The sequence below is a fragment of the Sander vitreus genome, chromosome 8 (genome assembly GCF_031162955.1).
Source record: "Sander vitreus isolate 19-12246 chromosome 8, sanVit1, whole genome shotgun sequence".
Taxonomy (NCBI): domain Eukaryota; kingdom Metazoa; phylum Chordata; class Actinopteri; order Perciformes; family Percidae; genus Sander; species Sander vitreus.
The window spans coordinates 33,276,183-33,294,048 of record NC_135862.1 but is presented as its reverse complement, the minus strand read 5'-3'; the positions used below and the strand labels follow the sequence as shown (position 1 = coordinate 33,294,048).

The window sequence follows — 17,866 nt, the reverse complement described above, 5'->3', positions numbered from 1 at the left end:
ACACACTATCCTGACTGACACAACCAGTTCAGCAGGGTCAAAGACACGTTCATGAATTACTAACCCATATCCATAAATAACCACATCCAACCAACTATTGGAGCAGACCCTCAGAGAGAGGCTGAGACATTTTCTTAACATCAAATGTTTGATTAGAGAGCCAAGAGCAAGTTTTTATTCCGTTTGATTTTCTCGACTGGGTGGGTCTGATGAAAAGTATCGCCATTAAATCCTGCTCTAAACCAAGTAAAGGATATTTGGGCTGATGTCTCCCCCTATGAAACAGACAAAATGCAGATGTTTTCCTTATTTTGGCTTATTAGACCTCTGTTCAGGTTGTAGCTGGGCGAGGAGTTTTACCACTATATCAGGTGAAACAAAGCTAACACAGTCACACACAGCCCAGTCCTGAGGAGAGGTCTAAGCTGGGGCAACAGTGGGTGCTACGGAAGGGCTTAAAACTCAACTTGTTGAAACTTTCATGAATGTTTTTCTTTTTAGTAAAAGCTTTTTTCTTTTTTTTTTTAAAAGTCCCTAACTAATGAGTTTATGTGCTTGTGGGAAGGTTAGTCAATTGAGATTTGAGAGTGGGCAGCAAAAAATTCATTGAATGCATAAACAATATGGTCAAAAATCAGACTCTTACAAATAAATTACTAAATACAAAATTTGAATACATGGTGGGTAGGTGAAATTTGGAGTAAAAGTATGTAGCACAACACAGCACACATTCTGACTTGTCATAGAAGGAAAAGCAAAAGTGTTAATCATAACATTAAAGGTGTCATTTTATGCTTGTTTTCAGGTTCATACTTATTTTGGCGTTTCTACTAGAACATGTTTACATGCTCTAATGTTACACAATATTTTTCTCACACTGTCTGTCTGAATATACCAATATTCAACCTCTGTCTGAAACGGTCTATGTTTCCAGGTCTTCCGCATCTGTGCTCTCTGAGTGTCTGCATCGATATTGCAGCCGGGGAATGACGGAACTGTAGCAGCAATTTCTACCTATATGTAGTATAGTTGTGACATCACAACCATACGGAAGCCTGACGGCTCGTTTAAAAGCACAGTTTCACAATACGTGCTGTGCTCATTTCTCTGTGGATTGAGCTTGTTTAGTCTTTTTACAGTATTTATGAAGCACTCTCAGTGCGTTTTCATGCAGTTTAAAAAAAACGATTATATTCGGGTTAAGGTAATACCCCAATTTCTCAAACGCCATGTAAACACCTTACCCCAGTTATAAGCAGAGTTCTAATAACCCTGTTAACAGAGGTAGAGAACTCCTTCGGTAACCTGGGTAGGGGTGGGTCTCGAGATCCGGTTCTATAAGGACCCGGTTCCAAAATACTCGAAACCCGAAAATAAATAAGCTCCGAGCTTATCGATACTGCTATCGAAACTAGTGGATCATGGAATGTTATGTCTAAAAATAGATACATGTGGATCAATTGCAACGTAATATTTTTTTACTGTCGCTGTTACTTAAAGTAGGCTAATAAATCTTTATGGAGGGTTGCCGTGAAAAGACACAGGCAATGCAGTTTTCTGTTCACGTGAACGGTGCATGTTAAAATCCGGTGCTAATATGGCACCGATGTCTAAACGACCGGTAGGCCTATCTACCGGACGGAATAGATTTCGTTGCCACTTAAATGTCTGCGCTGCCCTCTGAGGCAACAGAAACATCGCTGCATGGGACGCTAGTTAACACTAACTGTACACTTGGCAGCAGGTAACGTTGATGTTAGCCTACTGTTAGCAAGTAACTGGATTAATCACGGTTAAAATGCTGACAGCTAAACGGTGTAAAGTGTGACTGTATTTCACTGGAGAGGATTCCCGACACCAGGACGTAACAGTCTGCCGCTAAAGCTATGAGCTAAAAGACACAAACTAGCACTGGTCACTGCTGTTGCCTGAAAAACAACAGGGACTAAATGTTGCGTTTACTTAAAACTGATAAACCTTGTGATGCATTCATAGTTATTGTAATACTGCAATATATTATTGCAGTGTTACAATACCAGGACCCTAAAACTTAAAAGAACTAAATAATGGCTAAACTAAAAGGAATTCAGCCATCCTACATCTTGGTTTAGGTATTATATTGTGTATAACAAACATTCACATCAATGCACCCTTTGGAGAATATCAGAAGTACTCCTCACAAATACATAATTCATTTCAGGACATGGGAACAACAAACCGTAGACATCAGACCAAAGTGAGAGCCACTCCTCAATCTCCTTGTTTTAATATCCACCAATATGCCATCTTTCCTACTACCAAAGTTATAACACACTTAAGGGACACACCGGGCACAACAATGACTGAAAAACAGCTTTCTATATCCAAAAGGTAATTACAAAACTTATCTTTGGGTTTAATGAAAAGTGTTTTCACATTGTGGCTCCTTCTGTAAGCTTCTGTGAAAACTTAGAAGCAATAAAATGATCTCCAAAAAAACTCCCCCCTGAGGCATGTTATATTATTTCCATTTTTTAAACATTCTGCACACGTAATCCAATGTACTCCACTGCTAATAAAGCACCACTCACCTACCTGACTTCATTTGACTTGCTAATTAAACTTAGCTGTTATCAGGGATTTAATTAAACACACTCGATGTTGAAAGTAAGCACTTTTCTGTGTGTTGTAGGATATGTTAATGAAATTGGTTGGGTTGCACAGTGTCTGTCTTTGCGTGCATGTGTGCGTGTGTGTGTGCATGCATGCTTGTGTTTGTTACACCTGGTTTGTTACACCTGATTTGTCCTGCTGCAGTGCTGCCTGGGTGTTGCAGATAAGGGTGAGTGGCAGAGTCATCAAACTCTGCACTGAACTATTCAGTAATTCAGAAACAAATGCAACATTCATACAATATATGAATGTGCAAAAGACTTGCAAGGCCATTGCTGCCTATTATACCCCCCCCCCCCCCCCACACACACACACACACACAAGCACACACTATTTAAATTTACCACCGTTTTTTGTCTGTTTATTCTGTCAAAAGTCACATCTGAGAAAGCGTAAACACCTTCACCTCAAAGTGGTACACAGGGACTCACTATTACTGTTTAAGGGTGTCATGTGGACAGTACTCAGTCTGGGAAGTTAAAGGTTCAAGTTAGGATGCAGTCTGGTAAAAATAAATCTGAGAGTTGAAAGTGAAACAAATTAATTATTCAGCTTTCCTCTCCCTTCAAGTTGGCTTTGAGGGGGAAAAAAAGCACTGAGCCTCAAGCGGTAGTTATGTTTCTTTTGATTTAGTCATTTATTTAAAGGATATACTTCAAATCAGCAGAGAGCCGAGGCTGAATAGAACAGTTACGGTGTGAATTTATGAAGCAATACGTTGCTGTAAAATACTGTATGTGATAATTTCTTCTTGCCTGGGTAAATAAAAGTAGAGTGCCAACCGACTGCGCGCACATCCTCTAAGCAATTCCTATCACGCGTCCAATGTCTGCTCTGTCTAACGGAGAGGTTATCAAGAGCAAATTGCAATTGCTTTCACCACTTGAGTGCTAACGGTTTTAAGAATGGTCAACACGAGCTATCAAGAGTCCCATCTCTTCCTCTGTTTATGGTCTGTGGTCTGGCTCCCACAAACGTTGGGATGTTAAATTGCAATTGTGGCTCTTAGCTTGGTCATTCACAAAGCAGTGTTGTAGGCGAGAGCTGAGAGCGTTGGCTGGTTAAATGTGAAAGATAATGTAAAAGGTATAAATTGCATGCACAGGTTTAAAAAATACCTTAAAGTGCTCATATTACGCTCATTTTCAGGTTCATAATTGTATTAAGAGGTTATATCAGGATAGGTTTACATGGTTTAATTTTCAAAAAGATTTATATTTTTGTTGTACTGCACATTGCTGCAGCTCCTCTTTTCACCCTGTGTGTTGAGCTCTCTGTTTTAGCTACAGAGTGAGACATCTCACTTCTGTTCCATCTTTGTTGGGAGTCGCACATGTGCAGGACTACTAGCCAGTCAGAAGCAGAGTATGAGGGCGTGCCCTGACAGTACCTAGGTAAGGACTACTAGCCAGTCAGAAGCAGAGTATGAGGGCGTGTCCTGACAGTACCTAGGTAAGGACTACTAGCCAGTCAGAAGCAGAGTATGAGGGCGTGCCATGCTAGCAGCTAGGCGAGCATTATAACGTGTGTTCCAAAGTGACCACGTTTGTCTCTGAAGTAAAGGCTGGACTACAATAGAGCTGTTTGGAGCAGTTTGTGAACAGTGTTTTCTGTTGGAGATGGTAAGTCCCTTTGGGGGGGGACTTTGGGCTTTTTCACTATGTAAACCTATAACGTGCACAAAAAAGATATATAACACAGTAAAGGAAAGGTGAAAAGCCAAAAAGCCGTATATGAGCACTTTAAGAGCTGAGATCAAATGTGTTAAAGTAGTCAGGTTGCTTTACCCACTCTAACCAGTAGAGGAGGATGTTGTTCCACCCTATATTTAATTGAAAATTAACATCTGGTTGCTTCAATCAATTCAACTTTTAATCATTTTTTTTTAAATTTGAATAATTCACAGAATACTAGGTGAATTACGAATTTCCCCGGTCCTTTTCTACTTTGTTTCACTTGTTCAAAGGTGTTCCCCACTTTCATTGCACCAAATCTGTGACACCTAGCCTGAGGTCACATTTGTCTTTGAACAGAACCGCTCCCCTTGTCTCCCAATCCCTGTATCATAAGGCCAGGGCTGTAAATGTGGCATCCTTGGAAAGCCACTGGAAGTCACTGCAAAGTCATAACTCTGAGTCAGCTCAGTGACCATTACAAAGAAAAGCAAACAGGCTCCAACTTTAATCTATATATCACCAAAACTTGAATTTACTTTGATTTGGTTCCTTGGAGCATAAGTATTCTTTAGAGATGATAATACATACCTTACAGTCAATTGATTTTGAATATATTTTCACAATTGTATATCTACATATTTATGGACCTCTCTTGGTGATAATGTGAACAATAACATTGTAATGGGCTCTTAACAAAATCAAACAGCTTCTGTTTTCGCTGACCTTTTATTCTGTATTTACAGCACCATCACAAGATTAAGGCAGCATAAAGAGCTAAAATAGAGCATTCATGCTCTACTTTAGAGCAACACGCGACAAACTGAGCTGGAGGAGGAAGGTTCTTGTATTTTTGAAAAGTATAAGTGATAAATGGTTCCTGGCTAATTATGATTACTGTCGCTACGTGATTGTCACAAATAAGCAATGTTGTTCAATATCTTTTTTTATTTTCATATGTATGTACTCTGCCATTTAGGCTACAAAGCTACAGCTATAACGTTATCTAAATGGCGCCCAGCGTCTTTTAATGTGCGAGTGCTACGACAAAGTTTGTCACGTTTAGTGAAGCTGTTTAAATCACACAAATATTATATCCCACTGTTACGTGTTAACCATATCTATCTGGTTATTGATCATCTCCCAGCGGCAAATTCCCTCGATATGGTTGGTTTGGAAAGTGTGTGTGTGTGTGTGTGTGTGTGTGTGTGTGTGTGTGTGTGTGTGTGTGTGTGTGTGTGTGGTTATGGTTTCGGTTTAAAGTGAATGCTAATTGTATAATGTATGTATGTATGTATAACACCTTCAATATGCTGCCTATTACAGTGTTAGGGGCGTAATATGTCATACCCGGTCTATATTGATGGTCATACATGGTTGGTCTGAATGAAATAAACCCAGAATTTTAACAATGAACTTGCTTCGTGCTTACTTTGTGCTTACTTTCCCAGGAGGTTTGCTTCCTTGTGGACCACACTCCTTTCAGTCATGCTAACATGGCTCCATCCGGAACATTGTTCTCCATTTCCCTTGCATGCCCCAGAAAGGGATCCAGCATTGTTTCCTGGCAACAATGGTAAACACCTACACTGTGTTGAGGAACGCATTATGTAAACACAGCATGGATGGAAACACTAGTAAACAAGTAGGAAAGCACACCAGCAGGCAAACCAATTATGGAAAAGCCCTGAATGTGATTCTCTTAAAGCGTATTCATCTTTAGGATCACTGCGACAGTGCCAAACCAGCTGTATTTTGCAGAAATAGCTTGGTTGAACCCCATATGGATCAAGGCAACATGCCAGATTTAGTCAATCACCCATTGGACCCCCGTAAGTGATATACAGAACAGAATTCAGCAGACATATATTACAAAAACATGGAAAGCGCCTACTGTAATACAAACTAGGGGTGGGAATCACAGGGCACCTCACGATACGATAAACCACACATGGCTCACCATAACGATAATATCCCCATACAGCAATTCTGCGATAACCAATATATTGTTCCTATAATGATGCATCACGATATCTGTCTAACTATGAATACAAAATGTCCGTTAAAAAGGTTAAGTGCAGGTTTTCTCTTTAAATCAGTGAAAGTCCAAACTGTTAGAAAACAGCACAATTCTGCAGCACAAGTTTTTTTTAGTATGTAAATTAAAATGACAGAACTATAGAGCAACTATGGGTCTGAATTCACTTTAAGTAATGTTCATTTCTTATACTGCACTGTAACTTCATCATATGTCTGTTTCTATTTTAGCTCTTTTTATGTTTTTAATTGCTCTTTCATGCTTTATGTGAAGCACTTTCAAGTGCTTTGTTGCTGAAATACAAATAAAGCTGCCTTTGTCGTTCCTAATTAAAATATTGATATTTGGCGCCCGCGTATCAATTCTCGTATCGAACTAGGAAGCAACAACGAGATATTGCCATATCGATATTTTGTCCCACCCTTAATACACACACGGCGAGAGATGCCTTCACAAGTATGGAAAAAAAGGGAATCAGAGCAGGTGGAGGCTGAAGAAAATCAGCACAATCATCAACAACAGAATGTAACAGGTACAGGAATCAGCAGCATAACCAGTTGTTGCACAGACAAGTGACAAGAAATTCCCCATTTCACCTTTTCATTCAATTTGTGTTTTCCTATGTGTGTGTGTGTGTGTGTGTGTGTGTGTGTGTGTGTGTGTGTGTGTGTGTGTCTCTTTAGGAAGTGGAAAACGAGGTCAGTAAGTAGGGAACAGGTGTTGGCAGACGGGCAGCCGGATCATAGATGACCCTGGTGTGACACACATGGACTTCAGTCTCAGATGTCCCTTCTGAAAGGAGAAGTTAGACGAAGGAAGAGGAGGAGGAGGAGGAGGAGGAGAAGAAGAAGAGGTGGGAGCAGATGAACGAGCAACACGAAGGGACAGAAAGAAGAGAGAGGAGAGAAGAAGAGCAGCGGAGGAAGGTGGAAGAAGAGGAAGAGAAAGAGAAAAGGCAGAGAAGGGTGCTGAGTGGGTAGCGGAGAAATGACCGGAAACAGAGAGCTTAGCGTGAAAGATCTTCGAGAAGAGTTAGAAATCATGCCAACGTGCATCTTGGGGAGAAGAAACTACTTTAGATAGACCCTGATCTGTTGGAAAGACTTAGCGATGGAGGGAGGAGTGGGCAGTCAGGACTAAAAGGCTGTTCTGATCTATTCTCGTCCTGACCCACCATGCCCCTTTGTACCCACGCTCTGTGAAACCGGACCTCAGGCCAATCCTTCGGAGAGGGGGGCGTGATGTAAGAGGGTGGTCATGCTGTGTTTAAGTAACCGGGGTCATAACGGACAAACTCTGTATCGCTGCATTATTTTTAATCTATCATCTTTCTGTATCTAAGCCTGTTTATAACAGAGAGTGTTTGTACATAGCTTGCAGGCAGGCTTATTGTCCAATGTATTTGCAACATGTGTACAAATACTGGGCACAGATAGATATAAAGCCTATAAAAAAAAACATCCCCAAGCAATCCACCACCAGTCATCATAAACGATTATATTCGCCATGAAAAAGTTGAAGCGTGGGCCTTGATGAGTAATATACCAGCTCTTCGCTGAGACAAGAGAAGCACAGATGCCAAAGATAAAGATGATCATTGCTCTCGTGTCCAAACACACGCAATCTCTCGCCTCTCAATTGAAAGTCACTTTGAAGGAATTTCCACCGACATTGACACAAGTGGACACACGTTCTGTGTTTTGCTTCATGAAGAAATTCCCCTCCTTACGAGCCAATCGGCATCAAATACGCATCATGATTTATGTCTTCAATAATGCACCCTGCTCTGCATGATCAGAGTATTACAAGATACCATCAAAATGAAAGCTGTGCTTAGATTGAATTTCTGTCAGCCCATTTGCGAAAGCAATCAATTCAAGGGGCTGTAAAAAAACACAATTACCCATAAGAGACAGCACCCCTTAAAGAGTGACCCTGAAAATAATCTTGGACTGGCCTCCCTCTCCCTCACCCTGCACCGATGCCTCATACACTTCCTCCTTCCACACACACCAACCCCACACACACACACACACAGACACACACACACACAGTCGTGCCCAAGATAGACTAACTGTATGTGTGACAGTCCAGCAACTAATACATCCATAGGACATTTGTGCCTTGCCTTGCACTCTCTTACATATTTTAATATCTATGAAATAATTTCATCACCCTTCAGGCTTTAACATAACCACTGGACAGCAGCATCTGTTTTAACATCCAGACACAAGGAACCTAAAGTAAAGAATAAGGCAAGTGAATATCAGATTAGTGTTAAATAAGTGGCTGTCAGCGCTAAGACGTTTTGAAAACAGCAGCCTTGCCAGTAAAGCTTTTCCAATGGCCCCCTCTTTTGGTAAGAAGAAGGAGTTGAAGCACTTGGCATCTAAACTGCTGACAGAGAGAAGTGGCATGCTGGATATGTGGTTTACTACCCTGAAATGAGTAGTACTACTACTGTATGTGCATGCCAGTGATAATGTTGGTTTTAATTGTGTTATGTCAGTTATGATTGCTGTCAGTCAAGAGTTTTTGGAACAAAGCCGGCTACCTGAAAGTCGGTGTTGCCTGGTGCTCACTCGGTTGGTGTTTTGGACTGTGCAGCAGAGGTGGAGCATGGCGAACATGGTCAGGATCATCATCACACTCTGGAGCAGCAGGGTGAGCTCAAACTGCTTCCCTATCCTGCAAGGACGCAACCAAACACCAATGACATTCAAGAGGTGACAGAGTTGATACAGGAGAGAACTTACAGAATACAATCTATAGACAGCAAATTAATGTGGCCTTTGTAATAAAAGTAAGGACAATTACAACACATAAACAAGACATGTATTCACCACGGTTAACACACATAACTATACTATTCAATTATATGGGTTTTATTATGTCATACAGGCTATAAGCGGCACAGAAAGACCATATAAATAATACAATGTTCCAACCAGATTCTATAACAAATCTATTAAATTCCCTCTTCTGTCCCTCCAGTCAGAACAATGACCTGTGCTCTCTTTCTCTCTGATTTGTAAAACAATTTAAGAAGAAGTCTTGAGGGGAACTAGCCTAGAAATCTAGACACACCCTAGCGTCAGCAAATTTAGTTTGCAGCCAGGGGGGGTCTAGGCACTTTGCCGACCGGATACGGCAAAGGTTTAATCTATCAACTAGCTCCGCTACCTTCTTCGTTGCTCTGGTTGGTTGTAGCTCTATCCTATTGCGTGCAGAGGGAATTTGAAAGACAACCGTTTGTCCCGCCCCTCGGATTGAGCCCTGCCAATGGTGAGTTCCCAGACCCAACATCTTGATGTGGGTCTGGCTTGTCAGGCTAGAAGGGAACAGCACATTCCATTCATTTCTGACACCAAGACTGATCTGAGGAAATACCTTGTAAATGGCCTGTGTCATCCAAAGGGCAAAAAGGGAGAAAGTAGACAGAAGAAAATCAGAAAGACAGACAAACACTCTTATCATGTGAAAAAACAGGCCTTTCCCTCTTCTCCTCACCAGAAGAAGATGCGCAGGATGTTGGCTATGAGCAGCACCAGGCAGACTCGGGTGGAGAAGCCCTCGCTGCTGCCGCTCCTCTGGATGTCCTGGTACTGTGGCACATAGGGCAGGGCCCCCCCGAACACCATGAGGCAGGACGCAATCCAGGACAGCAACGTCCACGAGCCCTCCATGTCCTCCTGCACAACCACCTCCGAATCCATCAGGCCAAGAGAAGCTCAGGGGTGCCGGGGGGGTCTGAAGGTTGCACCTGGGACGCTGCTAAGTGAAAGGAATATAGGATAAGGGCTGCGCGATATGAGGCAAATATGCGATATGGGTTAACGCTGTTGAATATCACGATAATGATATTACTTGCAATAAATAAACAGATGTTAAAGTGTACTCAGTTCTGCATTTCAGCTGCCTTCAGTATTCTGTTAAAGCTATACTGCGTAGTTTCTGTCGCCCCAATGACACATTTTAAGTAATCACATCATCCACATGATGTAAGCCTTTCATAATCACCCACACGCCTTCACCCCTCCTCCACACAGTTGCTAGTAGCCAAGGAGGACACGGAGGATTAAAAAAAACATGATGGACTCCTCAGAAGAGGTCATTATCTTCACAACTCAAACTCATTTGACAATGGCTTGAATGTAACGGACGTTCATTAATATAAAAGAAAGTTACGCACTAAAGCTTTAAGCTTAACAAATTGTTTGTTGAATTTAAAAGAAATGAAAAGTCATCATTTCCAACATTATTTTTTGAACAAATAATTGAATTTAAAGCTATAGTGCGTGGTTTCTGTCTCCCCCATGATGAATTCTAAGCAATCACATCACCAGTGTTGTTGCATCCACATGACACAAGCCTTCCGTAATCGCGCACCACCCCCACTCCACGCAGTTGCTAGTAGCCAAGGAGGACACGAGGGTTAAAAAAACATGATGGACTCCTCAGAAGAGGTCATTATCTCCACTCGAGTTTCTGTGCGCGAAAGTAGCCGGACGACACCATCTTCTGAACATAGTCAGACTGAGAAACACAGAGAGAGTTGTGTGGAGCTGATCGTCTTAATTAGCTTTGTAGCAACTCATTTGGCAACGGCTTGAATGTAACGGAGGTTCATTAATATCAAAGTTTCCCACTACAGCTTCAAAAGGCAACACTAACCAAATGACAGTTACATTTTAAAGTGCAGTTTTCCACTGATATTTTCTTTCAACTAACAAAAGAATCTCTAAGTGTCTTTCGCGATATGTCGCAGCCCTTAGCGAGGTGTTTATTGCGCCAGTTGATATCGATAAAAAACTTTGTGGAGCCCTATATAGGATATAGAATATAATGGGAGTTCAGCAGAGTTATTATCACTGATGGATGCTCGGAGAGAGCCAGAGGTCAATACCAGGACCTGAAATTAACATTCCCCAAAAGCCCATCAGCAGTAAAACCTATTAAGGTGATTACATTTAAATACCTCAGTTATGTATGGACCAGTGTGTTTTCAATAGATGTGCCTGCTGACTACACAATACTCTCTCTCACCACAAATTAAATTTCATTTAAAGCAAGACAATGGCTCTGGCCAAAACATATGCAAATTTTAATATATCTTTGGAAACAATCAAATATATTTGAATCATTAGGCCAACGGGGTTTTTTTTACTGAATGCCTGTCTTACAGTAGGAAAAGCAGAGGTGGAAATAATAAATTGACTGATGGCTGAATTACATTTAGTTCAGTTTAAGGGTCCTGGTTGTGTGCACGCTGGCGCACCGTCAGGGCTTCAGGGTTGGCCACGGCATGCTAGGGGCACCATCCATAGTGGCGCTCCAAGCCCCCACAACAACTTAACTAGAATGCCTTTATTAAATAGGCCCTACTTTGCGGGTTGCCTGCAGGTGCAACATCACCCCAGCGCATCATAGATATAGGCAAACAACAGCATGCATCATGTGAGAGAAGACATGTTTTGTGCATGAATGCTAAGTGTAATTACTGTTGCTGTTTGTGTTTAGAATGCTATAGGCTATAATGTGGCTTAGGTGCTATTATTGGCTGGGGTTGATTATCAGCAGCTTTTTTTATTGATATAATGTAACACTCAGTGGTCACATAAGCTACTCTTCTCTCTTCAGATGCACTTTTCAAATATTTTAATTCCACCCCTGCAAATCCTGGGCCACCTGACTCACTCCACTTCAGCACATCCCAGCAATGTATCACTAAAGGCTGCACCAATAGACCTTCTGATATCATTTTTGTGCACAACACTGTTATTTATACTATATTTAGGTTTGCCAGTGCTGTAGTACTCGAGATCGGTCTTGGTCTCAAGACCTTTTTGAAGGTCTCGGAATCAGTGTTGGTCATCTTACTTTAAAAAAAAGTAATTAGTTACAGTTACAAATTACTTCTCCCAAAAAGTAATTGCGTTAGTAACTCAGTTACCACATTGTAAAAGTAATTAGTTACTCAGCAAAGTAACTGTGACGTTATTTTTTATGTTCTATAACGCTATTACGTTCTATAACATCTTTAACGTCAAAGATGTTTATATTAACTGATTGAAGAATAAAAACATTATATACTAAAAATCGAGCGTTGCTTTGATGTGAGGTGCTTCATAAGAATCCAGTTGCTTGAGGCAGACGTGAATAAAGTCTTTTTTCCTGGGCATAGCGTCCATGTTACATAAACATTCTTGCCTTTAATTTCAATGAGCGAGAAGTAGTGCCGGTACTTCCAGTTCGAGAACGCTACCTTTTGAATATCCCTGGCTCGTCGCCGTTGTCGCTGTCTGGTGTTTAGTGGTAGTCAGAGCGTGCAGTGAGACAGCGTGAGCAGGGCATCCGCCCACCCAGCCAATCATCATCGCATTTGCAACGGCGTCATCACCCCCCCCCCCGCTCTCTCTAGGCAGCTGATGTGTAGCCAAAGCCTGACACTTCGCGCTTCATTCAACCAAATTGTAGTAACGCGCCACTTTACATTCTCAGTAACGATAACGGCGTTGCAACGATGGGAAAAGTAATTAATTAGATTACTCCGTTACTGAAAAAATAACGTTGTTAGTAACGCCGTTATACTTAAACGCCGTTACTCCCAACACTGCTCGGAATCAACCGCATTTTTTACTCAGTCTTGTCTCGGTCTCAGATAAAGAGGACTCTGGATTTTATTACAAGACCGGTCAAGACCATAACTGCAGGGATCTCGCTAAATTGCCTGTGCATTGTCTGATTTAGGCCTATGTGTTAAAACTTGCAGATGCAACCAATAACTTGACTAATTTGAAATCTGTTACCGTAAACCCCGCTCTCCCTGCCCCCTGTACACGCACTTCCAAGAAAGTGAATGCAGGTGACAGGAGAAGAAGCTCTGGCTGTCTAACACAAGTCTGGTCTTGGTCTTGTCTCGGTCTCAAACCTCAAAGTCTCGGTCTCGATACACTCTGGTCTTGGTAATGACTTGGTACCGGTTTAGGTGGTCTCGACTACAACACTGAGGTTTGCACTGGTTTCTTTAATGTTGTGTTTTGTACAATACCTTCTTTATATTGTACTTATAATGCATTTGATGGCACTTTTTTTTTAATACTGTTTTTGGGTGTTTTTTTTTCTTAGATTTTTCATGAGAAAAGAACACTGCTCTTCAGCGTCACAATTAATTGATGTTACTAATGTTTCAGTCCCCCTGGACCTTAAAGGTGCAGTAGGTACGCCTTATAAAACTAACTTTCTGTTATATTTGCTGAAACTGCCCCTATGTTCCAGTAGAACTACATGAAGCAGGTAACTTAAAAACAAATCCAGCTCCTCTGGCTCCACCTACAGCCTGTAGTGAGATTTGCAAAAATCCACCGCTCCCTGTTCAGATGCACCAATCAGGGCCGGGGGGGTGTCTAACTGCGTGTCAATCACTGCTCATGCACACGCATTCATTCTCCCTTGTGGGGGGAGGGGCTTAGGAGACCGTTTTGGGCTTCAGCGGAAAGGGGGGAGGGACTGAGAAGTTGGCGATCCTAGTCCTGGATCTTCGCAATCCTACCTATGGCACCTTTAATTAAGAGTATTTTGTTATGTTTCTAAAATAAAAACAACCTCAAAGACATGAAGCTATGCTGTTTCTGTGTGCGTGTGTGAACACAATGATGCCCTGCACGTCTTACTGGGACACCTAAATAGAACAGAGCCACTGTCAATATTATTAGTAACACCTGTGCTTTTCCTGCTATGACAAGTCAGAATGTCTGCAGTGAAATAGACCTGTTTATTTAGATCACTCTTAAATTCACTCTTGAGGTTAACAAAGGTGTTAAAGGTCCCATGGCATGAAAATTTCACTTTATGAGTTTTTTTTAACATTAATATGAGTTCCCCCAGCCTGCCTATGGTCCCCCAGTGGCTAGAAATGGTGATAGGTGTAAACCGAGCCCTGGGTATCCTGCTCTGGCTTTGAGAAAATGAAAGCTCAGATGGGCCGATCTGGAATCTCTTCCTTATGACGTCATAAGGGGAAAGGTTACCTCCCCTTTCTCTGCTTTGCCCACCCAGAGAATTTGGCCCCCCCATGAGAAAGAGAGACATCATGGCTTGAAAACAAGCGAAGTGGTAGTTGGTCAAGGCCACACCCCCACCCTCCACCTTGCCCCCCCTCTCTCCTCCTCAATAGCATTTAAAGCTACAGACACAGAAATGACACAGCCTAAGGAAAGCTCATTGTGGGACTGGCTCTAGTGGCTGTAATTCTGCACCAAGGCTGAATTTCGGGAAAGAGACTTCAGATACAGTATTAGGGGACCACTAAGGCCTATATAAAAGAGACTTCAGATACAGTATTAGGGGACCACTAAGGTCTATATAAAAGAGACTTCAGATACAGTATTAGGGGACCACTAAGACCTATATAAAAGAGACTTCAGATACAGTATTAGGGGACCACTAAGGCCTATATAAAAGAGACTTCAGATACAGTATTAGGGGGACCACTAAGGTCTATATAAAATAGACTTCAGATACAGTATTAGGGGACCACTAAGGCCTATATAAAAGAGACTTCAGATACAGTATTAGGGGGACCACTAAGGTCTATATAAAATAGACTTCAGATACAGTATTAGGGGACCACTAAGGCCTATATAAAAGAGACTTCAGATACAGTATTAGGGGGACCACTAAGGTCTATATAAAAGAGACTTCAGATACAGTATTAGGGGACCACTAAGGCCTATATAAAAGAGACTTCAGATACAGTATTAGGGAGACCATAAGACCTATATAAAAGAGACTTCAGATACAGTATTAGGGGACCACTAAGGCCTATATAAAAGAGACTTCAGATACAGTATTAAGGGGACCACTAAGACCTATATAAAAGAGACTTCAGATACAGTATTAGGGAGACCACTAAGACCTATATAAAAGAGACTTCAGATACAGTATTAGGGGACCACTAAGACCTATATAAAAGAGACTTCAGATACAGTATTAGGGGACCACTAAGGCCTATATAAAAGAGACTTCAGATACAGTATTAGGGGACCACTAAGACCTATATAAAAGAGACTTCAGATACAGTATTAGGGGACCACTAAGGCCTATATAAAAGAGACTTCAGATACAGTATTAGGGGACCACTAAGGCCTATATAAAAGAGACTTCAGATACAGTATTAGGGGACCACTAAGACCTATATAAAAGAGACTTCAGATACAGTATTAGGGGACCACTAAGGCCTATATAAAATAATAAATATAAATAATTTCAGACAATGTGATTTTGTAATACAGGCAAACAACTCCTTGAAAGTGGGAATGGCACATGGGCATGTTGGATGTAAGTGCCACGATGTTGCTGTGTACACAAAACCATGACCTACAAATTCTGAGCAAATAGTAATAATAAAATAATAACTTGTATTGATATAGCGCCTTTCATGAAACCCAAAGGACACTTGAATTACTGTGGCTAAGCTAAAGGAGGTTGTAGGCTGTGGTAAACAGGTGGTGTTTCAGGAATTGTTTTTTTAAAATATGTCCAGGGATGTAGCATTTCGGATATCTGCAGGGAGGGCGTTCCAGAGGGATGGGGCTGCATCACTAAAGGCTCTGTCTCCAAAGGTACAGAGTCTGGTGTGGGGAATGGAGAGCAGGCCAGCGTCTGAGGACCGCAGGTTTAGGGGTGGAGTGTATGGATGGAGGAGGTCGGAGAGGCACTGTGGGGCCAGGGCATGGAGCGATTTGTAGGTGAGAAGTACACTCAAATAGTGAGAAGTACAGGAAACTGGTGTGACGTGATTCATTTGGAACAGTATTATTCTTCTTGTGGCTGCGTAATATCACTTAACAGTATGATTTTCACTTCAAAATCTAAAACAGAGGGCCAGCATAAATATAAACTCCTTTGCTCCCATACATACAGTATGTGGCATTCAGTGTCAGCTGACAAGTCACTCAGTATAGCAAGACAGCCTGTCGACACTTTTTTAGTAAAAAAATGCTTTAGTCATGAAAAATGAAAAAAAAGAAAAAAAAGTTCACCGGCAGTTTCTCTGCTAGAAACTTTTTATCACACTTGGTGTATGATTGCTGCATAGGACTGCTGATAGTAGGCTATTTCAACACAAGAGATGTAGTTGGAGCACCGAGAGTCAGCCAGACGATAAAGTGGGTCTGATTACTCATTAGACATCTGTTATTTCACATAACTCAGCTGTAAGTAAGGACGTTAATATATTCCAGCCAAGACCTCTCTGCTTTGGAGGATTGAGCCAGGCAGGTGGATCTGGCGGAGCGAAAGCCAATTCTCAAGTTATCTACACCTCAATGTACCGTATGTCTCCCTGATTATTCTATAGAGCATTTTAAAAGCTAAGATTAATGCAAAGAAAATGCCAAACTGGAGCGCAGCCCTTATAAAAACCTTATACATTTTTTTTTTAGAAGGTTTCCTACAGTTAAACATTACTCAAGAATTTAACAATCCAGTTATTTCAGCAATTTCCTTCTGCCTGGTTGTCTGAGTAAGCCATCACGCCCACACCACAGTAGTAATGTGTTAGGCCACCTCTAGTAACAGGACATGCTGTTATGCAAGCAAAGCATAGCTTCGTAGGGTTGGGTTACTAGCATGCCTGGACATACAGGCATCAATTTTGGGCTACCGGGCAACTACAGTAACAGCACAAAAGGAAACGGCAATTACACAGTCTGGTTCCACTGTTATAGATTGCTATTAGAATACATAATACAACTACACTGTTACAGATTGATATTAGAATACAGAGTAGGTTAAACGTGTGTAATGTCAAAGTCACTAGTCTGAGCTAAACTCCAAAACCTCCCCAAAAAAACATCCTCTGAGAGAGTCTTTGTTCTGTTCTTTTTGTTTTTAAAAAGCGCGCTCACAACACGCACTTTATGATCACTGCTCCGATAATGTATCGCCCGTGATACATATTTTATGTCTGCCTAAGTAGAAGAATGTAAGATTCAACGTTTTACAGGTTAACCGTGGACAACTTCCTTTACTTACCCGACGCCTTCATTCACTTTTCTTCACCTTATCAGAACACCAACTCGGACAAGGATGTTGGTCGGAGTCAAAACACCCTGGGTTCCCTGGCAGCTCCGACTTTTAAATCCCAACTCGTTCTAAGAGAAACAAACATGCACGCGCGTGAAGGCACACGCACACATATATTCTCTCTCTCTCTCTCTCTCTCTCTCTCTCTCTCTCTCTCTCTCTCTCTCTCACACACAGTTTTTCACTATTATTTTCAGACTTACCAAATTCCAGCATTAAACATGCATGTCGTAACGGCAATTAATGGGATGTAGCCTTTGGTGAATAAATGCTCGGGATGAGTTCCGTTTATGGTCTTCTTGACATGCTTCTTGAGGCCATAATGGTTAAAGGAAACTACTAAAGTAGTACTAAATAGGTTGATAGTACTGTACATGCTCCCCATTCAAAACTCCACATTTCTTAGCGTCACCAC

At 41.5% G+C, this 17,866-nt stretch overlaps 1 protein-coding gene across 2 annotated transcripts in view; it reads right to left on the bottom strand.

Moving 5' to 3' along the window:
* Positions 1-17,849, bottom strand: part of LOC144522639 (solute carrier family 66 member 2) — a 76,283-nt gene extending 58,434 nt beyond the window's left edge. Inside the window, exons 1-4 of one of the 2 annotated variants that reach the window (XM_078257876.1) lie at positions 17,655-17,849; positions 17,401-17,519; positions 9,874-10,137; positions 8,918-9,051 (exon numbers count right to left, since the gene is read on the bottom strand). In XM_078257876.1, coding sequence (XP_078114002.1) covers positions 8,918-9,051; positions 9,874-10,079 — 340 coding nt within the window. In that variant the 5' untranslated portion in view covers positions 10,080-10,137; positions 17,401-17,519; positions 17,655-17,849. The remainder of the gene's footprint in view (positions 1-8,917; positions 9,052-9,873; positions 10,138-17,400; positions 17,520-17,654) is intronic. The other variant, XM_078257877.1, reaches the window with a different exon arrangement.
* Between the last annotated feature and the right edge of the window lie 17 nt (positions 17,850-17,866).